This window comes from Rattus norvegicus, chromosome 2, assembly GCF_021556685.1.
Source record: "Rattus norvegicus strain SHRSP/BbbUtx chromosome 2, alternate assembly SHRSP_T2T, whole genome shotgun sequence".
In the NCBI taxonomy this organism is placed as follows: domain Eukaryota; kingdom Metazoa; phylum Chordata; class Mammalia; order Rodentia; family Muridae; genus Rattus; species Rattus norvegicus.
The window spans coordinates 232,429,860-232,454,820 of NC_141535.1; the positions used below are offsets into that span (position 1 = coordinate 232,429,860).

Below are 24,961 nucleotides of genomic sequence, written 5' to 3' on the forward strand. Positions count from 1 at the left end.
AATTAATTTCATGCTGTATCGACTGCTGAGGGCTTCAAAGACCCAAGCAAGAAGATGTGATCATTTTAACCTTCCCCATCTGTCCTAGACGTTGAAGATGCTTCCCAGGTGAACCTTTTTGTCAACCAGCCAAACCAATCCCGACTGAATACCAAGCACAGATGAGGTTTTGTGTTAGCAGTGGGGATTGGAAAGATCCACAGGACAGGATATCTGCTTCAAATGAGTTAAATCCTAGAGAGGAAAGCCAGGTATAAATAATAAACGCACAGCTCTACAACTTTGTTATTGTTGGTTGAGACAGGTTCTCTCTATGTAGCCCTGACTATTCTGGAGTTCCCTATGTAGACCAAGCTGGCTTCCAACTTACAGAGATTCTCCTGCTTCTGCCTCCTGAGTTCTGGGATGAAAAGCATGCCCCACCACCCCTAACACTTCACAACTTTGGAATCTTGTCTATGTGACACTAATTGTGCACAGAGGTTTCTCTGATGGCCGTTGACTTCTTTGGGAAAAATTACAGAGAAAACCACTAGATCTAACCATAATTTCTTCTGATGATGTGCGATTTGGGATATCGACAGGTCATTAGCACCATCCCCCCCCCCCCCCCCCGTGGTAGCCATTATCTTCGTTAACCAACTTCCATTCTGATGCTTAGTAACAGAAGTGTTACACATTGCCATTTCACAGGAGCCGCACTTAGATGAGTGTAAGAGTTAATAATTGCAGTTTTGATAACATAAATATGAACACGTTCTGGAACTTAACTGAGGGAAGTACTGTGGAACGAGACTGGCTGAGGTAGCAAGAAAGTCTGAGACTGTCCTAGATCAGAACAGCAGTCAACAATGACTATACCGGGCATTTTACCTATATATAACACCCTCAAACCTCACCAAACCTTCTATCTCATTGCTTCTAATACACCCATTCTACAGATTAGAAAGCAAAGACACCATGCCATCTAGCTAGTAAATCACTGTAGATTGATCCACCCATCTGGCACCAGCACCGGACTACCCCACATTTCCCGATGTGGCCATGTAGGGAAACTGAAGAAAATTAAGCGATTTTAAAGTGACAGGCAAAGTCTCCATGGAAATAAAATGAGGCTAATTTTGTCAATGTCTCTCCCAAGAGTGACCTTCCCAAGTCTATGAAATTCATCCAAGGCATACATAATGGGTAGAGGTTTCAATGGTGCTAGGCAGGCAGGATCACAAGGAATTAAAATATTTCGGAGAGAGGAAAAAAAAAAAAAAAAGTCAAGACATGCAAAGGTTACCTGGCCTGCTCACCCCATCAGTTCTGACCACAGTTCAAAGTAGACTTGAGATCACACATTTTTCTCCACCCCCAACCCCACCCCCGTTTCTGAACTGTCTAGTGCATTTATACGTGGCTCCTTTTTGCACTTTAAACTGAACTTTTACATGATAAAGTGTTAATTTTAAATGCACTAGCATCAGGGATTTTTTTTTTTTCCACACAATGCTATCTTGTGGAGCTTAGCTGATGTGTTGATACATTCGCCTTCCTTTTGTCTCGACTGGTCTTATTTTACCCACTCCTCCTTCTACTCGTCCTTCCTCCTTCTATCACGAATTCACAACCTAACTACTCCCCAATATGTCTTTCTAAATTGAAGCGGATTTCGTCCTCTCACTCCGCGGCTAGGAATTTGGAGACTAAGTTATAGCCTCCAACATCAAGTTGAGTATCTGAAAATTTTTGTTCTGTCTGATTTTGGGGGGAGTTTCTCTTGGTGTTGCTGCGGCACTCACTCTTTAAATCTTTAGATGTTCAATCTCAGCAGCAGCCACCAAGATGAACAAGCGAAGGAAAAAAAAAAGCACCGAGGGAGTTTCCATTGATTTCCAGTTTTTGTTCCACCACAAATAGGTCACAGGCTGGCAGAGCATAAAACAGCCTGACTGGTGCTGACAACCCAAAGATAGTGGGGCTGAGCCACTGCAAATGCTTCTTGCCTTCTTTCCCATCTAGGTGAACAAGTTCCAGCCCGCCTCCGGCTCAATCAAGCGCAACTCCCTAAATCCTAGAGCGAGTGCAGTCCTGGGGCATCTGGCTTAGGCTTGGCCGGCTCAGGGACACTGCCAGGCGGTGGGCTGAGCTCCGCTGGACACGGCCAAGTGGCCCGAGGCGCGCCCGCAGCGCTTGAGGAGCAGGAGTCTGGCGCCAGGCAGGAGGCTGTGCTGCCCCTGGCCGCGGTTGCCTCAGCCCCCAGGTGTCCCTTGTCAGCGCTGGAGCGAGTGAGCAAGTGAGCAAGTGAGCCCAGTGGACTCCACCTTCCGCGCGAGGCGTGGATCTCGCTCCATCCTCGCTTACATAAGGCGGGCGAGCGCGCTCCCGCCGCCGCTTCCCCCCCGCGCGGAGTGGGGCCGCGCCCTCCACGCCTCCTCTGCGAGCGCCACCCAGGACCCCCGCTCGCCCCACTCCTAGAGGCGACAGTCTGTGGACCGTCGGCGGGCGGGCGGGTGGCAGCCAGGGAATCTCTCCCGCACAGAAGCGCGAGGATCCGAGCCAGGAGCGCCTCGCCGGCTCGCCTCTCCTCCCACTCTTGCCACCTCCCCATCCCCGGCGCCTGTGCGATCCTCGCGGGCGCGGGGACCCGAGAGCAGCGCCCGCTCAGCTGGCGGCGGAGCAGCGGGAGCGGCCGTGCTGGCTGCGCTGCGCCTCCCTGCACTTCCCGAGTGGGGGCAGAGCATTAGCAGGCGGGAGACGTCAGTGGCTAGGCGCAGTGGACGAGGGACCTTCAAACTCCTCCTCGGAGGCTCCTCTCCACCCCCTTTGGCCCCTGCCCTTGGAGAAAGTGGAGTGTGGCGCTCCGGCTGCTGTTATTTCTCAGGACTGCCTGGCGGTGGCCGGATCTAGCCTCCTGCCCGGCGGGGCTTTCTGCTGTTTGCGCGTCTCCTGGTGGCGTTACCCTTCCCCGCACACCTCTGCCTACGATGAGGAAAGGTCTGAGGGCGACAGCGGCCCGCTGCGGACTGGGACTAGGATACTTGCTGCAGATGCTTGTGTTACCTGCCCTGGCCCTGCTCAGCGCCAGTGGCACCGGCTCGGCCGCTCAAGGTAAGGGGGTCTTCAGGGCGCGGCGGTCACCTCCCTTTGCTTCTGTCTTCCCTCTCTTCTACCTCTATTTGTCCCCGGCGCTCCTTGCTTCCTCCTGTGCCTGGTTGCCCCCGATGGAAACCACTTTAAATCCCACTTTCCCAACTAGTTAAGAAACCAGATTTTCAGTCTTAGCTCCGGAGATGGGTGAAGATGGACCCGGGGCGTGTTAAGTGTAGCAGCTGCCTGTGTCTATGGGATCCTAGAGTGTCTTTTGCACTTTCAGACCCACATGCGCACGTTTTCGATATTGTACAACCGGAGATTTCCAGAGGCACTGATAGTGGCGTTGTGGTGCGCGCCCCAAAATGTGTAGTGTGCCGAGGCTCCCCGCTGTGCGCCGAGGCTGAGGTTTCAGGATTTTCTTCCACCTCCGCTAAGGAAGTCTGTCCATTACCGCCAAGGACCCATAGGCGCCGGTGTCCCTAGACTGCTGATGGGGCGCTATGGAGATGCTCAGTTCGCCCAGAAAGGATAGGCTCCGGGTGTGCTCACAACCTCTTCGTGTCCCCCTCCCGACAGGCGACCCTTGAAAAACTTAAAACCCACAGCTCTAGTAGGAGACTCTAGTTGTTCAAATCAAATCTGCAACTCCCCCGGGGAAAGGACGCTGCTAACCAGTTTATAACTGACATTTGAACGCATGTAAACCTCAAAGTGTGTGGAACGCTGAGCAAAGCCAGGGGAGGAGGGCAGTGGTCCAGAGTTGAGAATGTGTAAGGAAAGAGAAGAACCTAGGCTGAGGGTCATCTTGGAGGCGTCTTTCTTGTTCACTGAGTTTTAGGGAGTGGTGCAGGTCCCAGACTTATCCAATCCATTTTTCACCCAGATCCTTCGTTGCTATTTTAAGATTTATTTATTTATTTATTTATTTGTTTGTTTATTTATTTATTTAATGTCTATAGCCAGAAGGCAACAATTCAGAACTAGTGCAGAGACCTTCCCTTCCCTACACACACACACACACACACACACACACACACACACACACACACACACAGAGGCCTGATTTGTTCTATTTCTTTATGAATTTGGAGAGTTTGGGAGGAAAAGCAGCAGCCCTGACTCCTTCAGTGATGCTCACTGACTGGTTCATCCCAATTGCAGACTGCATTTCCTAAAATCTACAGTCACTGATGCAGGGAGGTGGGTGATGAGAGCAGAGGTGATCCCAGAGGCCAGGCAAGTCGGGTCCTCATGAAGAGGTATGTGATTAGCAAGGCAGTGTGAAACGGAGATCCCTACTTAGGGAGTAAATTGTTCCTGCTACACTGCTAAGTGGTCATGCCCATAAATCTTTCCTTCCTTTCTGGACAGATGCTTCCTATCCTTGTGGGTCAGCTCCGGTTTTCTTATGCACACATCCAGAGCACATCTGATCATGTTCAAGGGAATCTGTGGCTAGAAAACCTATAGTTCTTGAAAGTGGTCAGAAGTTCTCAGGACAGTAGCTAGGGATGCTTAGACGAGGATCTCAGGAAGCCTAAGTGGGCAGCCCAGATTGAGGGTTCTGGAATCAACTGGAAGAGTCCTGCTGGAATTCCTTGTCATTTTTCAGTGCACAAAGGACCAAGGCATTGGGGATGATGGGCAGGGTAAGAGAAGGAATTGGGAAAGGGGAAAGTTAAAAGTCCCCAAAGATGCCAAAAGGAGGCAGGATCCCTGTGGAGAGCTTACAACAGCCAAATTAAAAAGACTGGGTAGGAGAAGAATCAATGGGGATAATCAAGCAGGGGACTGTAAGTGGATTAATATTGAAAGAAGGGAGCAGAGACTAAAGGGGAATGAGCCAGGGATACGCTTTGCCTCCTGCACTTTTTCTTGGTCTACACCAGACAAGTCAAAGGTTGAGGATTAATTTCTGATCTTAGAGAAAGAAAAGCAGGTTTGGCGGGGTGTGTGTGGTTTTGGTGTGGATTTTCTCCATTTACTCTCTTTCAGGGAGAATACCGTGCTTTTTTTTTTTTTTTTTTTTTTTTCTCCTTCCAATCACATGGTCTGAGATGCCGGACCCTTACTTTTATCTTTGTTATCCTCCATGTTCCAGAGCACCAGCTCTTCCTGTATTATCTCTGAGACATCAAAGGAAGTGTAAAGCACAGAAATCTGCTATCAGCTACTGTCCCTGTGGCTGCTACTCATTAGCCAGGCCTGTTTACTACTGACCTGCTGTTAACACTTAATTCTCAGCCAGTCACTGTAGGACGGTCTTGTAGGCAGGCTCCCATTTCTTCAGGATCTCCTTTCTCTCCAATTTACACTAGAGCTCCCACATATACCCTAAAGGTCCTATTTGCTTGTTCTGATGCATTAATGACCCCAGTGGACTTTTTTTTTTTTTTTATGAATGGATGTGCCTATGGAATTAGAACCGAGACATTCATTAAGTACTTTACAATGTGAAGAAGGTTTATAATGTGTTGGAGCAGTGCTGTGAAAATGAGAAGCTTTTGAAAATGTATCTCTAGTTGAAATCAGCCCAGGGGAGGAGAAAACCCAACCACAACACCGGTGTAGAAGAACAGAGCGAGTATTATTAATGAGTGAGGGAGTTTTGCAACTGTGGATTAAAGACAGACAGCAGTCATGTTAAACAGGTCCTTGGGAAATTCTCTGAGCTGTAGGCAACTTTCCCCTCTCTGCTTGTGCTCTAATTGTTTCATTGAGGATTGCTGGGAAACCTTCACTCCAGGGAATTTTCAGGGCTCCTGACTTCCAAGAATGAAAGATTTTTACTAGGAAAGGCAAGGTGTGTGGAGAGGGGGGAGGGGAGGTTGCCTTGTACTATGCCACCCTTCATCACAATGTCTCTCTTATCTGCTACCACTAGTGTTATGCTAACAACTCCAGATTTAGACAAGAAAATTATTAAAGTCTATCGAGAGATGATTCTCTTCTTGCGTACATTTAGTGATTTTTAAGACAAGCAACACATTTCTTTTCACAGAGGAAGAAAGTACTTTTATGACTTTATGAATGTTGGCGATTTACAAATTGACAGTCGGTTTTGATGATGACCAAGTTTGATGACTGTTCTCTCCCACATGGCTCAGCTGGGGGGGACAAATTCGTGTATTCATTGTGGCTATTAACAATAAGAAAAAAATAAGACACATTGACCATTGTTAGGCAAGTAATTCTGGGTGTTCTAACTTAGAGAAGGATTAAAAGTCTTCAGGGAAAAACTTTTCAAGCACCTGGCTAAAATTAAATGTGGGACCATGGCAGAGCGTACGGGTTTACACCTGGAAGACTCCCACTTAAGGAGGCTGAGACGTGAGGGATGCAAGTTCAAAGCCAGCCTGTGTAACAAAGCCAGATCCTGTCAGTAAAACAAAGAAATGATTACATTGTAATACACATCAGCTTTAAGCAGGGGAGGGTCATTGAAAGTATCTATCTTTGTACCCTGGGAACAGATCATCATCCGAATCCATGCCAATATATTTGAAACAACTCCCCTAAGGAGGTGAGAGAGGCCTGAGGGCTGTGCTAGGCTAACCCTCTTTTGTTTATGTAGTGTTATTGTTAGGATTTAAATGTAACTGGCTCCGAATGAATGTGTGTTACATCCTCCTATTAGCAAGGAAAGGGAGAGTGTGCTCCCTAAGCCTTAACTGCACACAGCCCTTTTCTGATTTAGGTCATGCCTTTGCTGGAGCAGCAGAGGGAGTCACTCTAAGAAGAAACACTAGCCCTGGGGCTGTAGCCATTTCTGGAAAATGGTGTGGGTTGAAGCTGAACCTAGACTCCAGCCTTGAAGTTCCAGCCTAGATCCTCTTTCCTTGACCCTTGCATCTGTGACACTTAAAAACAAATCTGCTCCCATTTCCCGCACACTACATTTTGAGCTTCTCTGAATCGGGTGTGTATTAGAAGTTACACACCATAGCCAACAAGTCCCAGTGTGCACGCTCCTTGTTGGAGAGTTAGATTTGAATAAACTGTCTTTATCATTAGGATAGAGCTGACAGCAGATTACTTTCTGAACTATATGTTCCTTGTGTCAGGGAGGCCAGGATTATCACTTGAGTGATGGAGGTAGTAGGGACAGTTCCAAAAATCTATATACAGAAGATTAACGGTATTTTATACACAGAAGATTAATTGGTTGGAAGAAGTAGGAAAGGGACACTTGAAAGTTGAACTAATCTAGGCATATACTCTTCATTCATTCATTCATTCTTCCCACCATCTCTCATGCTGGCTGTGAACTCATGAGGCACCCACCTTGGCCCCCGCCCACATCCTGTTACTGGGATTACAGCTGTGTACCACCACGCCCATGATTTCTTGAAGTTAATTTGCATTCCAGAAGAATTGCTTCTATTCAGATGCCACCCCTACTTTGGTACAGGGGATTGAATCTAGGTACCTGTTCATGTTGTGATAGCAAGCGCTATCCCTTGACTCTGTAGCCTCACAGCTACTACCTGGGGTCAATGACTATTTTGTCTGGCTTTGGGGAGGTACAAGCTAATAATTGCTAATACCATGTGCCTGTTCTTTTAGTTAGCACAATGCATCATAATTCTCCCGACGTCTCCTAGCTATGTGACCATGCTAAGTTATTTATCTATTCTGTACAATTTCCTCGCAGGTAGAAATGAGAAAAATATATACCATATGTCATACCTAGGCTGAATTAGTGTGTGTAAATCAACCAGAGCAATAGGTAGCTCACAGAAAATGATTTTATTCCTTGGCTTCCAACTTTGTAAAACACTGGCAAAAAGTGAGACAGATGCACCAGGCCTTAGATTTATGCAAACTTTGAATTCTAACATTTAATTGCTCGTGTTTGTAGTGAACATAGAAGATGAACACTGGTTGGTATTTTTTTGTATGTTGCTTTCTGATCAAATTTTAAGACAAACTAAAGACTTCAAGGGGTCTTAATGTTAATTTTATTTATAGTTAAAACAAAGATAGTTTTCCTGAAAATCTGTAATTCTAATTTAAATTATTGATAGTCAAGTTCTTCACATAAGTCATGTATCCTTTCTCTGTTCTCTCTCTTGCTTTCCTCTCTTCCCCTCTTTATCTCTCAATTTTATCATTGTCTCTGGCTTCCTCTCTTAATCAACAGCTGTTTGAACCTACTATGGACTTTTGGATTTCCAGTACTTACTTGTATTGTAACTGTTACTGCTCTTATCTGGGAAGGAGGACTCCACAAATCTGAGACCTTATATAGGCAGTATCACTCAAGGACATTTTTAGTAGAAACTCAGTGTTAGTTTTGCTTTACTTGATGAAAGTAATTTTAAAATTCTACTGTTTCCTTATTTGTAATTCTTAAAATTATATTGTAGCCTATAGCTCCTCCTGTTGTGAGTACTTTTGTGTTGAAGTTTACACAAGTTTTATAAAATTATTTTGTGCAAATATTTCTGTGGACTCACAGAATCAAAAGGCCTAAGTGAGTTTCTACTCTTGGTTAGCTTGGATATGTCAAAACTCCTTTTGCTGAAAATCTTTAAGGTATGTTGCAAATTATTATACTCTTTTAAAGGAACATATTAGAAGACACTAAGATATAACTGGAGAATTCATTGAATTGTTTTGACTCGCATTTGAAATGTGGGCTTTCTCTCATTCTGAGCATTGGTGCCCCCACAGAATTATACAATGAATTTTGAAATACGAAAAAGAATGGAGTAGAGATTAGGCACCTAAACAGATCCGTTCTTTTCTACGTAGTGCTAAAGTCCTGTGCCATCAATTAAAGTGAAGTTATAATTCAGGAAGGGAGCTACAGCTTTGAAAGTGCCTAACAGGCAGGTATTTGTCTTACATCAGTATTAGCACCTTTCATTAGCAAAGTCAGTTAACTCAAAAGTGCTTTGTGTTGCAAAGTGAAGCATAACATCTGAAAACTCCAATGGTTGGGGAATAGCCTCTTTTAATTAAACAGCACACCGAGTCTATGTTCTCCTGGAAGGGAAAGGGGGTAAGGTGAACTTTCCTCATATCAACATGCCTGTTGGAGTTCTTACTTCAAGCACTAAGGATAACATAATCATACTAATATATGATATTCATTAATCCAATTTTTCTCCAGAGTTACAAGCCTTATTTATTTTTAAAATGTTGTGAGCAGGGAGGAGGGTGTTTACGTTCATTAATCATTGTGTCATGTGGCTCCCATCGCTAGTTTCATCTCTCAGCAATTATGAGGGCAGGAAGAAGCCTTGCAGGATGAGTACATACTATGTTTTAGTCCAGATATGGATGCTGAACATAAACTCCTTCATGACGTTTAACAAGTTTGTGGATGGTCTCCAACATTTCTCATAATTAGTCAATGTCTTAGTTGTAGACTACTTGAGCCTAATTATAATTCATTCTGTTCTATTTTTCCCTACTGAAAGGAAAATCTTTATATAGGAAAGTCGATTTTAAGTAAAAAAAATAGGTTGGTGCTTACATATTAAAATGCATTTGTAATCCACTTATTAACTCAAATATGTCCAGGAAGAGAAATGTCATCTTTCTTCTTTCCAGCTCATGAAAACTAAGATGAGTGTAGAAACCACAAAAGTACTATAAAAAGAATAGGGTAAAAGTTTGGAACTATATACTTTGTGAAGAAAATGTTCATTTAAGGTTAACTTTAAAATTAATTGATACAATGCATTCACTCAGACAACAGAAGTTTTGGGCAATGTGTTAGACTGCATGATAAAAAGCAAACATTTCTAATCATTGGCAAAGAAAGGTCAAAGATTAAAATTAGAGAAAATAGCATTGGGACATTCTCTTTTCTGTACATTTGCAAGTTATTTGTACCTAAATATCCTAAATCAATGTGCTGTCTTTTTTGGAACAACAAGAACTGAAAGAGTCCTTTGAAGGAACGCCTTTGAAAATTAAGCAGATGGCCAAGCTCTTTGACAGATGCTAAAAATGAAAGTCAGTGGCCATAGGACTCTCACCATTCTGTAGATTTGAGCTATCTCTAATCTTAGTCAAACCACCCCCCAATGACTAAGCCAAAGACGACGACGACGACAACAACAACAACAACAACAACAACAACAACACAACAACAACACAAAACAAACAAAGAAAAACCTAGAAAACAGGAAAGACAGACAAGTAAATTCTGGTAACTGGACTTTGAAGATTGTGGTCATTCCATATATGTTTACTCTGTTTGGCTTTGGGTCAAAAGAAAAGTGCTATGTTGTAACCCCTTTGAGCAGAGACTGAAAAATGTACACATTGTGGCCACCCAGTGGAAGGACTTTAGTTTAGCAAGTAGCAATGCTGAAGTCATTCTAAATAAACACGGTAATTATACTGCCTCTCATTTTCCTTGGCAATCTCAATTCTTCATTCTGGATCTCTATAGGATGAAGAGAGGCTGTAATTTAAAATTGGCTTAGGGATTCAAGGAAACTGACACTTGTTTCTTAGCCACAGGGTCTTCATCCTAGGAAACAGAAACCCATTTCTGTGACTGTTTTCAGGAGTGGAGGAGTAGAGGGTTGTTGTTGTTGTTTATGATGATGATGATTCATTATTACTTCCATCTGCAATAGAGATCTAAGACTGGTTTTTCATCATAATATTGAAGAAGTATATGACATAAAATTTTTATATAAATCCTGTCCTAGTCTCTTACTCCATCTGACATAGGGAATGGCTTTCCAGAGAAATTTCAAAGGCTGTGTATTTATTTTTGGTTGTGAGCCTGACAACTATACCCTGTTGTTTCCTAAGCAAGGCTCACCTGCTTGGAAGAAATCTGATAGCATTATGTTCGAATTATATGGGAATTCTTGGGGACAATTGTCGTGAAAATATAATTTGCCTAAGTGGATCTGACTTAATAGAATTTTAGTGCATTGAGAGAATGTCATCACTGTCTGCCTCTCCAGGTATATTGGCTGAACTAAATGTTTATTTTTATATCACTACGAAGCATGCATGTATGTTTCCTTAAATAATGAAAAAGACCATGGTTAAACAGTTGCCATTATTTGCAATAACATGATTAAGAAAAGGAGAAAGATGGCTGGAAAAAGTTTGAGCTGCTGCACTGCCTTCCCAGTTGTAAAGGGAAGAAGGATACATCATTGAAATTATTATAAATCAAATGAAAGACTTGCATGTTGTTTTTATTGAATTAAATAAGTAATTTTTCTAGAATATTTTACAAAGAAGTTTTAGTACAATAAATACTTATAAAATAAAGAATACAGTTTGGTCATTTTTTATGAATGATAACAATATGAGTGTGAGGTGTACATATATAGCATATTTTGATGTTTTATAAGGTTTGATGTCTTACAGGTTTGCCACTTACCCACAAAATGAAATTTATAAAATAAATGTTTTATTTTTACTTATAAAGCTCATTATAAACTGGCAGTTCCGATTTAATCCCAAGTTTCTTAATAAAAATTACATCCTATTTTTCTACAGAAAGTTGTCTTGGCAAATTGACAAGTCAATTCACTATGTGGTGCAGAGGCTGTCTCATCTGATAGGTACAGGTTGTCTCCAATTCCCAAGTGGTATCTGCTTCCTAGGGCCTATGGCAAACATATGCAGACCTTCTGGGGTTTGTTGTTGTTTGATTGGTTGGTTGGTTGATTGGTTGGTTTTGTTTTTCCCATAGTTTTATGGTGGACTCTCATTCACTGGTTACAGTTGAATATCTATCCTCAGTAGAATATACACTTCCCAGCATGAAGGGAAAACATAGTTTGCACAAATTCCTGAATCTTTTTAATGTCTTTAAGAAAGACATCATTGTTCTGGAAGTGTCATACACAAAAGTGACTTTATACATGGGCACACTGTAGGCAAGGTCATCTGGGCTCTTCTTTCCTGAGCAGAATAATTCAGGGATGGTTTGTTTCACTGATGAGAAATGGGCTGTGACTGGGTGTGGTTGATATCTTGGTCTTCCAGACATGGCTTTTTTTTCCAGTTTTATCACAATATGCAATGAAACTTTTACTTAAATGGACAAAGCAAGTTAGCTGTGCAGGGAGAAACATTGTTATAATGGAAGATTACCCAGATTTTCACTCAGGATATGACAATACTATGCTTCTTGCTTATATTAAGTATAATAATAAATATTTATAAACACATCCAAATGTCACTCAGTTGGGGCTATTAGCATATATACCTTTTTAAATTTTTGGCAATTTTAAAGTGAGATTTTAAGAGTACTCAATTCTAGGGTTCTGGTAACTCTGTTAGACAGGTCATCATGTATCCATTCTCCATAGTAGGCAAGAGACTTTCATAGCAAAATACATAGTATACTGTGAAAAATGGCAAGGTAAATATTAATTCCTCACAATGTTTTGTGATTACAAGTCTAAAAGTTAATGGGAAAGGTTGCCTGTTTAATGCTGAATTGCAAAGTTAAAGAGAGGATCTTAAAGATAACAGCAGACTCCAGAGTCCTTTGGTTTATTTAGCATTCAATGACAGTCACTAAATTAGGGAAAGGAATGTTCAAACAACACACTTGAGGAAAAGTGATTTTTATAGAAAGGAACCATTTCTGCTAATAGCCAGTAACTGCACATAACCCTGCTGACATTAAAAGTCCATTAGCTAAGCCCAGTTTAAATACCAGCTGATGCCGTGTCAGCTAAATGTATGCTGGCATGTTTTCATAGAATGCAGTAATAGCAGTTCTATCATTTTTTCCCTAAAACTATGTACATTAAGTAAAACAAATGCCATCTGATAGTAGTAGCAGGCTGCTACTAAACAGGCAAAGGTTTGTGATGAAACAAAAGTAGCAGTCTATATAACAAGAAGATAATATGTGGCGGTGATGGCCTGAAAAGGGAGACTTTGAAAGAAATCATCTGGAGTAGTTTAAGCTGACACCATAGAACAGTTGTTTCCATAGGAGCCCGCTTTCACATACAGTGGCTTGAGAAGTTCATTTAAAGTGAAGTGGATTTTTTTTCTGCTATTAGCTACAATGTTTATTTTTCCATGTACTTTGAAACTACAGGAAGCCCAGCCATAATGTGTAAGTGGGGAGGAGAGTGAGTCTTGGAAAGGGAACAAGGAAAGCACAGGTATAATGTAACACTCCCTCACATGGATAAATGATCTCTGGGTAATATTTTCAAAGCTATGGAATATGTCTATGTTATCAGACAGGAAACTGGATGTCGAGCTGTCCATATCACCCCCCAACACCAACGGCTCAAATATACTTTTAGAAAAATTTATACTGGAAATTTTAGTCATCTGGAAGACAATAATGGATACTGTCAATTATTACAGTATCCACGCATCTTTTGTAATCATCCGAAAGTATTCTCCAAGCCACTGTTCTGTAACTGTGAAACCATTGTGGTGCTGAACAGGGCTGCTCAGCCATCTGATGCGTGAGTTGAGGACTGGGCAGTAATTAATCAGCAGCTGTCATGCTCACTCCACTCTAAAGTACGAGGAGACCTCTACGCCCACCTCCCCCCTTCCCTATTATCAGGCCATTAGCAAAACCCAGCAGAAGTCAGGAGGATGGAGTCCAAGGCAGCACATGACCCCAATCGCATGCGAACAAGCTCCACCAGCATCCTAATCTTCACTTGAATTCTCACCAGATTTTCTTACCTTCAGAGTTCTGAGTTCTGTTCTCTGACCCAGTTTTTTACTTATTTGTACATTGAAGTTAAGTATTTTTTTAACATGATAAAAAGAAGATCCTTATGTAACCCTATATAGTTCTTGCAAAGAATAATAACAAAAATGAAAAGGCTTACTCTTTAGCCATAGCAGAGATCTCCCTTTTGTGTGAATAGATTCTTACACAAGCATTTCTTAATAAAATGAAGAAGTCCTTTTTAGTGTCATTAACTGCTTTAATTCATGTCAGGCCACTGCAAATGTTCATTTTGAATGATTCGTGAGCTTACATGGTCAAAGTTTACATAATGAAATTACTAACCAAAATCCTATTTACTGACATCTTATATGAGGTCTTTGGTGAATCCTCCTGTCTTTAGTGTATAATTCAGATATTAATAACAGATGGGAATATTCTACCATCCAACCCAGTGGACTTTGATTTTAAACTTTAAATCTATTTTTAAGACCAAACATCTTTTTCAATGGCTATTTCCATACTTGGGGTTTTTCTTTTGTAAGGCATGAAATTTAATTCTATTGTGAATTGAAAAGAGAATGTCATCGTATTTAGCTGCATAGTAAATGTGTAACCATCTACAAACTTGTTATAAAATTGAATTACATTGAAAATATAATAAGATGATCCTAGATTGACTGAAATAGGACAGTTATTATATTAGTTTAGAACAGTTTTTAAGAATATAATCCCCTGCCATGTAAGAGATTGTTATTTTTTTGGACAATTTTTAAAGTATGTACTACATATAAAAAGAAAAAGATGGAGTGAACATATTCCCTCTTGAATGTATTTGTTTATTCTTCCAACTCTTTTCTTAAAATAGATGTCCACACTGATATTTATGACTGCATTCGCAAAGTGTGATCTCTCTTCTCTCTCTCTCTCTCTCTCTCTCTCTCTCTCTCTCTCTCTCTCTCCCCCTCCCTCCCTCTATCTCGTCTCTAACTTTTTACTTTGACTGCCAGGATATTAAAAATATAGTTTGCCTGTCTGTGTATACCTGTGAATGTGTACCTGAATCTGTATGTGGTTGGATCTGACAATTTCCTAATTGAAGAAATCTATAAAACAAATCAAAACTCAAAGCATATCCATGTCTGTGACCAATGGGTTTCCTGTGGCAACTGGTACTGCAAATAGTATCAATCTTTCTGTGAGTCCCTAGGCAGAGATTAGTAAAGTGTGTTGAGCTTTGTGTCTGCCAGTTGCATACAAGTATAAAATCTTCATCTCCCTTCACACTGGGAGTCAAGGATGAGTATGATTGTTGTATCGATGTCATGAAACCGTAAGGAGGAATGGGGCTGTGAAAAGCAAAGGACCGGGGACAGCTCTTGGCACTGGACAAGCACTTAGTGCCCTTTAGCCTTTGTTACTGCTGATGCCAATTTATTTTTATCATAAATGTCTCCACTGTGTAACAAGTTTCATTTGGCATTGCTAAAGTTCTATGACAAGAATGAGAGGACTTCGTTCAGTTAGGATTGATGCCAAGTAGAAAAACAGATTATAGACCAACCAAGGGGTGTTATCAATGACACATTCTTTAATAAGAGATTGGCATGTTTCGAAAGTCATGTATAACACCAAACTATGATACTTTTACCTTAAAGCAACACATTTGCTTCCGTGTGAGTGTCAGGTCAAAGTTATTTTTAGTTCATAAGTGTGTTTGCTGTGTATATGTGTTCATGCCTCTAGAGGCCAGAAGAGGACACAAGATGCCCTAGTACTGGTGGTTCAAAGATGTCGCTCTGTGGGGGGAGGGAATCAAACCTCAGTCCTCTGCAAGAACAGGAAGTACTCACACATTCTGCCATCTCTCTAGCGCCAGTCATATTTTTAAGTGATGAGTTCTGAATCTCTGTGTTGATAACTTTAAGTGAAAAACACCCATTTATTCTTTTTTTAAACTCTACATTGCTGTGTTTGTAAAAATGGAGGTTAAAGATCAAGAAAAATTAATTACCGAACTCTACTTTTTGGCTAATATTTAAACTCTTTCTAAAGGAATTGAAACAATTAACCTTCTTCATCATGTCAAAAGTTTTAACATTCCAAAGCACTTACTGATCCTAGTATAAAAGCAAAAATTAATTAAACTAAAATTTCCAAGCAAGGCCAGAGTTCCTCATATGTTCAGAGTCCATATGAAGATAAAAGCCAAATAGAAAAAAAAAAAAAAGAAATTAATTAGATGTCCAAAGTGTTCAATGTATGTTCATGTACAGTGGAAAAAAGCATCTGTGCATACACTGGAACTGGCCTCTACTTCATTTAATTAAATATTTTAAATGGATTCCAGGAGAGGCCAGTGGAGCTCGCCAGTTTCTCACAGGCATCCATGTGCAACTTGTGTTCTCTAAGAGTGAAAAAGAACATTTATAAAGATTATAGTCCAACTTGGAAAAACAAAACAAAACATTTCCAGTGTGTAGTTATAAAAGGATAATTTACAGTTGGTTTGGTAATGACTGTATTTTAAGAAGACTATGGGCAAAGGAGAAGTTTCTGAGCTACAAAGAATATGCAGTATTGTATTTTATGATTCACTGTGACATTGCTAATCTTTTTGCTCTTTTGTTTTATACCCTTTGAAATGCTTCATTATAATGTTTAAACAAGAAAAAAAAACATGGTTTCCATGTTTTCTTCATAATATGTACACTGGATAGGAATTGCACAACGAAACAGGCCGTCCCAAGTTTCTGCAGTTCTGGTCCCTTCAGCAACCATGATGGGATGGATAGGCAGTGAGTAGGAAACACAGAACAGTCTTAGGAGGCAAGGGTCTGTTTGTAGTTTGCTCTATACAAACCCAAGGCTTAATGACATTTATCTTTAACCAGATCTATGTTTCCCCTGCTCCCTAAATACCATTCTAAGAAACACTCACCTAAAAGAAAAAGTTAATCAGAACTCCATAATGGGCAGTGAAATATCTTCTCTACATAGTTATAAAACTTCTTATCTTCCTGGATCATACTCTGTTAAAAGAAGCCAACAGAAGCAATCTGGAATGTTGTTGATGATTGACTGGAGGGTTTCTTTGGGCCTCATCACTTCATATAGCAATTACTTTGTAGTAAATCTTTGGAAGATTTCCAGGAGTGAAACACACAGTGACTGAGTGTTGAGCTTGTACTTTTGATTCCTTCTCCTCTTTATAAAACATTATTAAAATCAAATCAAGCTTCTCAATGTTATTTTGAGCACTAAGCTGTCTTAGAGACAATCACTAAACAATTGCCAATGACTTTCATTTCATTTTTTTAATCATTTTAAAACATTACCTATTTTTCCCCAGAATATATGATTTACCACTATTTCTTTGAAAAGGTAGAGAAGCCATTCAGAAATCCAAGTTAGTGAAAGCAGAAATCATTTCCTATGTTCCCGTATAATTGTATGCTAGCAAAATTTAAATATACTCAAGCCTTTAATGGCGTTGTATTAGGAAAGACGCATGCTACCTAACTGTGTTCATGGGAGTCATCATCGCACTGAGGTAGAGCATGTTTCTTTGCCAGGTCCGTCTGACCTGCAAAGGGAAATTACATAGCATCATCTGAGGAGCTTTTTCTCCTCAAACTCTTGCCTGTGTGAGGGTTCACATGGTGGAGCAGGATTTGTGTTTATACTTCCTACTGACCTCTTACATAACTTTTCTGTGGTTATAGTCTTCCCACACAGGGCATCAGCCGTTATGGTCTCAGTATAGCCTTAATAAGACTGCCCCTCCCCCAGCCTTTATAGTCAGACCCTTGCTTAGCTCCAGTTCTCTTTCACTTCTTCCTTGGCCATTCATCTCTCATGCTCTGTCTTTTCCTCCTGGCTACTCCCACCCACGCTGTTCATTTTAGTTCTAGTTCCCTCCTTTGTAACGTGACCTCTCGTACCACGCTGGGCCGCTCTTTTCTTCCCATGTTACCAGATACATGTCAACACAGTGCCTAATCATCCTCTCATCCTTAGCACACAGATTAGGATTCGACACAAGGGTGGTAAGTGATATCCAATTTTGAATGATACTGCGCGAATCTGAGTGTTTTGCAGCAATAACAGAGTGTGGCTTTTTCTGCCAACTCACTGTAGCAGCATTGGCATTTCTCTTTGTGTCTTGATTTAAGAGTTCCTGGATCAAGTGAGGTGGGTGTGAATATCTAGATGGAAACCCAGATGGACTGAAGACTGAGTATTCACCATCCATTAGGTACCAAGAGATTTAGTGGGGCTTTCAATTGCCCATATACCGAGGGCAGATGCCCAGGTAGTATTACTATTGGAAATTGATAGAATGCATAAGAGATAGAACCTAACTGGAGGAAGTAAAGGTGTTGGATTACCAGCCATGTGCTCTGCGAATTCTCTTTTCCCTTTTTCTCCTTCTCCTCTTTCTGGTCATCATGGGCCAAACAGATATATCCTACCCCTACATTCCCAACAACTATACACTTCCTTATCAAAGAGTCAGGATAGCAACATGGCCAACTGACCATTGACTGAAGCCTTGGAAAGCAGAAGTAGAAACAATTTTTCTTCCTTTAGGTCAATTATTCTATCACAATTGCAGAAAGCTAAAAAATTAACCAAAAGATTAGTTTTATTCACCTTAGAAACCCATTCCCATTCGATTTTCTGTCCTATGGGTCATAGCTTTGAAGAGAAGAAGAACTTTGATTATGTGATATATGACACATAAGCCTAAAATATCTACATCCAAGCACTTTGAGCACAGCTGGACTGTCAGTGGCCTAGTCACTTTGCTGCAATGAAGAACTGGGAGCTGTGGCAGTCTATAAGACAGAAGTCCCAATGATTGCCAGAGAGTTTTCTTAACTGTTCCCTTCTTAATATTGATAATAAAATCAGAGTTTACTATTACCTAAATTTTGATTTATATCAAATTACTGTTGCATCATTTACTGATCTAGGATGTATTTCTTTTTTTTTCCCCTCTGGTGCAATGTGAGAACAGAACAGGTCAGATGAAGGCTGGCAGTCCTGTAGAGGCCCAGGCATGAAAACCAATATATTTGCATCATGCACAGTCACTCTTCTGTCACTGGCTCTTGTCTGAAGATAGATTTACTATGATCACGGCCTGTTATTTTCAAGCAGGGTATTTTGACTACAAAATTGTGTAGTGAAACAAACCATGATTGACTCAAAAGTTGTTATAGGCACTGGATTATGCTACACAGCTAGCAAAGAGAAAATTGTAGCTAGGAGTAGCTCCCCAGGACTACTCTAAACACAGCCCCAACTTGCCCTGAATAATTACCATGGAGATCTATGTGGGATCTTTAACTGGTCCTGCTTGTAATCAGGCAGTCTGAAGCTTGCCTTGGTGTAGAGCAGAGGAAGTGGTAAGGAGACAGACCTGTAATTATCAACAGCAGGTGCCCATAATGGAATGCCCAAAAGATGGTCAAAGAGGCAAACACTACTTCAGCAAAGACAGTCAATTTAAACTCAAAGGCATTTAAAGTTAAAAAAAGTTACTTGAGAGCAGCATTAAAAGAATACTTCTTGGTAGACAAAAACATAATAAACTCTTTAATGAAAATTACCCTCTTCCGCCGAACACCTAAAGTTCTGAAAGATGTTTAAAGCTGAGTTGAATACTGGTTTTAGAGAAGGAGAGATTGAACATCAAACTTTTTTTGTTTCTTAAAATGTTTATTTGTGATATAAAAATGTTTTGATCTTTGTGCTCTTAAGGGCTATTTGAAAAAAATGGAATGGAAATCGGTTTCCTTTTACAGAGTAATTTCCATGACTTCAAAGACACCAACTCTTGGTTGCATGACCATAGGCAGCTTACATCTCTTGTCAGTTGCTGCATGATTCTGTGCTAACATACTTTAATTTTAACTTTTTCCAAAAGAAAGAAACTATTACCTGTGGAGGTACTTAAATGAGGGACAAGTCATTTGAAAAGTATTTGCAAACAAACTAGGTAATTAACTTACACAAAAATATGCCACTTTGATAGTAAGTCTCTATAATGGGATTATTTTGATATGGAAATATCAAAAGTAGAATCTATGTTTCAAAAGTAGAATCTATGATCTCAGTGCTGTTTTGTGCTGTTGTTTGCTTGTCTGTGTCTTGTTGGGGCCGTAATATTCTCTCTGAAGTCTTTTATGCCTTTCCACTATAAAGTGAGGTAAAATTTTGTATGGAGTATTGTTTTCCTTCCTCTCTCCCTCACCCTCTCCTTTTTCCTCTTCTCTTTTCCCATCTCTTCCCTCTCCCACCCCCTTCCCCCCTCCAAGTAAGGGTAAACTTTGGTTGCTTTTGTGCCATGGGAATCTCAGGGGAAAAGGAGAGCACATGGTAGGGAAAAGCATGGTTCTCAGATGTGCACAGCAGATACTTAGGGGGAATTTGTCTTGCTGCCTGAGATAGACGTTATATTTATCACTACAAAAACAACTGAGGAAGCCAGGCCTTCATCGCATTGGCCAGGAATACCTTCAGCTCTCACAGTAGTTTTATGTCAAGATCTTGCCCTACTTATGAGGAAGATGTAAAGTTTATTCTGGAAATTTGCCAGAACCGACCAGCCTTCTAAAATGTGAAGGGCAAAGATCTCTGTAGCTAAGTTAAAATAAACTTATCACAGCTGACAAAAGTTATGCTTAGGATAACTCTACCTAAAACAACAAAATATGGGTCTTCGTTTCTGAACATCTCAGTTTTGTTCAAAGTAATTGCCAAATACAGAAAAGCCTCAAGAATTATCTGAAAGAGGGTGGATACACAATGAGAGGAAATGATGACTTTGTGATGTCTAGGTTATCTGTATATTTTCACTACCTAAATTTCTTTTACTTTAGATCGTTAAGAGTTAGATTACACCTGACATCAAAGCAGTGAGTGGTTAATCTTAGACCTCAATGTGTATCACAGTAGCTGCCTGAGGACTTGAGCCCTGAAATTCAAACGTCTCTAAGGATTAAGTTATGCCTGAGATTTTAGTCATGGAAGTCACACTGCGTTCAGATATTTTAACATGTTATACGTCATTTAGACTCTGATGATTCAGTTTATATTTACTTATGGAAGAAAGAAAAGAACTCTTGTGCAGCTAAGATTAATTTAATTCAAAAAGCACTGTTGTTTGGTTCCAAGGAGATAAATGAGATAGAACAAAACATGTGCATGCATGTGTGCGTGCACACACAATGGAGATTAGAAGAAAAACTCAGGAACATTTCCTCAGGAACCATCCACCATGCTTGATTTTTGAGACAGTGTCTTCTACGTCTTAGAAATAAATAGCCAGGTAGCTAGACTGTGTGGCTACTGAATCCTAGGAGTCCACCTGTCTGCCTCCTAGAGCAAGAAAATGGTAACCATGGCACACCTGTCTTTGTTCTATGGCTCCTGGGGATGACTCAGGTCCTTACATTCCGCAATGCTCTTTACCAACTGGGTTATTTTTGCTAAACGTACATTGCTTATCTTTAAGAAACTTCAAAATGTGTTAGGGAGACTAACCAGAAAGATCTGTAAGGCCGTAAAATGGTAGGTTGGTATGGCAATAATAAAAGGTAGTTTAGAGTCAGAGATCAATTTGGTCTGTTGCTGGAATGTTTACTGAGGTAAAAGCTAAAAGTTAACACTGCTCTAACGGAATATGTAGAATATCCTGGAAAGGTCTTGTTAGAGCATGCGTCTGGTCACAGAGTCCTTTAGGAACCTCATTTCATTTTCTTTCACTTTTAAATTTTAGAGTTTCTCTCCCTCTCCCTCTCTCCCTCTCCCTCTCTCCCTCTCCCTCTCTCCCTCTCCCTCTCTCCCTCTCTCCCTCTCTCCATCTTTCCCTCTCTCCCTCTCTCCCTCTGGCTTCTGTTTTTAATGGTTCATTATTTATGTTGAAGTGAGGAGTTACAGAGACTTGCTCTCTGATTTCTACAGTTGCTTTCTGCCTTACTCTCCTGGGGGGCTACATTCCATTTTGGAGTGCAGAATGAGCCTCCAATCCAAATTGAGCTGTTTTATTACGGACTCTATAGCTAAGTCACTTAGCCCAGACGTGACAACATTCTCAGAAACAGAGTTTGAGTTTGTCAAGTAGTTCAGGTTAGCTGTCTCCTTCTAAATACAGTTTTACATTCTTAAATGATGTGTTTGGATTTTGAGTGATGGTCCCCTTGGTATGCCCATGTTTATAAAATGATGTAAATCCTGGAGAGGATGTCTGTGCAGGGATATTTAAAGGGATATTTCTCCATCCCTTTAAAAGGTCCACGAGGGGAAGGAGTCTAGTGTATGGATCTCTGTGGGTGGGAAAATTGATGAGTTAAACATAGCCCACCTGTAGAACTACTTCGAAGTCATTTGTGCAAGTTTCTGTATTTCTTCATGGAACACAAAATTGAAAAGACAAGAGGGATATGTATGAACAATGCTGGAACTTCGTTTTGAATCCAAATTTAAGATTATTTGTGTCCAATGTTTCATAAATATGTTTTGGAATATAGCCAGAGAACCAGTTGATGCTGGGTTTTAATGCGACCATGCAGTGTTTTCACTATGATTTGCTCACTGTAGCCCCTCCTTCGGTGAGCACCTTTTAACTTTCTTTTTCTAGTATTACTAGAGTAAACAGTGGATAGGATGCCAATGAATGATTCCAAGACTCTGGTATTTTCTAGTTTTAGAAAAGTGGATGTTAAAAACAAAAAATGTGGAGAAAATGTGGGCGAAGTGTATAAAGGGAGTTTTGCAGATAGCATCAGCCTCCTGTAATGTAGCTTCATGTTAAAGTTGTCTCAACTGGTTGATTTAAAAGTAAATATAAGAAGGCTTCATTTTATTTTCTGATATATATATATATATATATATATAATATATATATGCATACCTATTCCTGTGTATGTCAACTGTGGGTGCAGGTACCCTCAGAGCCCAAAAGAGAGCACTGGACTCCTGGGAAATAGAGTTACAAGTGGTGGGGAACTGCCTTTGTATAGGTGCTAGGAACAGAACCCACATTATCTGTAAAAGAATCAAATGCTCTTAAACTATGAGGTATCCCTCTTGCCCTCTGAGCCAGGAAGTTGGTATTTTAGAAGCATAATGAAGTCACTGTTGAGCTTTGATTCTGGGTGGGATATCCCTCACCTCTTCCTGCTGAGAACTTGGTCCCAGCTTATGGCTCTGTGTTGAAGATTATGGAAACTTTAGAAGGCTGAACCTCTTAGAAGTGGATGCATTTTAAAGAGGAGTCCCAACCCTAATTCTTCAATCTTGACCTTTTTGCTTCCATTCATCAACCATGTGAAGAAGCCATTGCTTTGTGCTCCTGGTCAAATCCTCAGAGTCTCTCCACCATACCTTCTCTGCTCTACTGGGATAAAATCTTGTGCCAAAATATTTTTCCTTCACAAATTGTTCAGCCAGGAATTCTCACACACACACACACACACACACACACACACACACACTAACATATACTGTCATCTCATACTTTCTCAAATGAAATATTCATAAATTTTATAATCAATTGTTCTCACTTAGCACACTAATTATAAAATATGCAAGTCGGGGATTAAGTGTTCTTACACAGGAACTGAGTTTGATTCCAGCACCCATGTTGGGCTATCGTCTGACCTTCACACTACTGTATTCCTGTGCACAAACCCACAGCCAGATACAACTATATACATAACATTTGAAAAGTACAAATAAAGCTTTAATAAATGAACATCTTATGAAGTATATGAAAATAGCAATCATAGAATAAATCCTGAATTTATTACATACATCTGTACAAATACATATGTTGGTATTGATATCCCTGCTTATTAGCAACTTAACAATTCATGAAGAAAATCCAGACTGAGATTACTCTACTATTTCAAAAAAATTGTTTGCCACACAATAATCAGAACCCTTTCTTTATTGATTGTTTGGTAACATTGATTAGAAATATTGTATCCTTACTGTAATTGTATTGTATATCTTTGTGTTTAAAAGTGACAGGCAAGCTCATATATCATAGGATTACTTGAACTGAGTTTAAGTTTTATTTGTGTGAAAATATGTTAGCCTGTATGAGTATGTGTGTATCATGTGCATTAAGTAGCCCACGCAATCTGGAATACAGTACTGGAGCCCGGGGAACTCAGTGCTATATGGGAGCTAGAAACTGAGCCTGGCTTTTCTGTAAAATCATCAAGCATCCTTACCTTCTAATCGGTCTCTCCAGATGCCTTAGTTACTTTTCTGCTGCTGTGAATAAACACCCTGACCTAAGTAATTTACGTTACAAGGGGTTCATTCAGAGCTTACAGCTATGAGTGCGAGTCCAAATCATAGTGGGGATCATACAGTATCTGACAAGTAGGCCTGACTCTGGAATGGTACCTAAGAGCTTGTGTCTTTACACAGAACTACGGAAGTAGAAACTTCAAAACTCTCCCCCAGTCAAACACCTCCTTTAATAAAGCCACATGTCCTATCCTTCACAAACAGCTCCATTAACTGGGAAACAAGTATTCAAATATATGAACCTACAGGCCATTCTCATTCAAGAGATGATAAGATTGATTTATTAGTATCATCACTTGATAACATTTTTACTAAAAGCTAGGATTGTGCTAAGGACATTTTGGTTCATCCATATTATTGGCTTTTTAGGGTTATGTTTTAACAGACCCCAAAATTGAGCTGTTGACTCTTTGTGTTCATGACAGTATTAGTGAAAACAATTTTTCTTTTGTTGTTGGCTTGTAATGTTGATGGGAGATTTAGATCATTTCCAGTCTCAAGTAAGTTTCAAGCAGTCCATAGCAAAAGCAACATCATGAAAATTCATTTCAACTTCAGAAAATGAGAAAGCCGTTTTGGAACCCTAGTCAATTTTTCACTTGAATTAGCTCATTATGAAAGGTTAGGGATATAGTTTGGTGATAATTACTTAAATGCTTGTTTTAATTTTACATTGATTTGCTAATTAGAAAGTCTTACATATTGCAAGTAGCTCATTCTAGTATCAGTTGCCATTAACATGTCAATTATTTTAACCTAGTTTGGATGATTCCTCACTATGGCTTGGAGGACTTAACCTATTGGAGAGCCTGAGAAAAGTTTGTATGCTTATTTATACGTCCCACAGGCAGTCTCCTTAAAGTCTTTCCCCTATCAATTTCACTCTTATTGCTAAAA

General features: G+C 40.3%; 1 protein-coding gene across 2 annotated transcripts in view; it reads left to right on the forward strand.

Moving 5' to 3' along the window:
- Nucleotides 1-2,857: 2,857 nt before the first annotated feature.
- The window catches only part of Unc5c (unc-5 netrin receptor C), a 372,474-nt gene continuing 350,370 nt past the window's right edge, over nucleotides 2,858-24,961 (forward strand). For both annotated transcript variants that reach the window (NM_001415084.1, NM_199407.2), the window contains 1 exon segment: nucleotides 2,858-3,096. In NM_001415084.1, coding sequence (NP_001402013.1) covers nucleotides 2,973-3,096 — 124 coding nt within the window. In that variant the 5' untranslated portion in view covers nucleotides 2,858-2,972.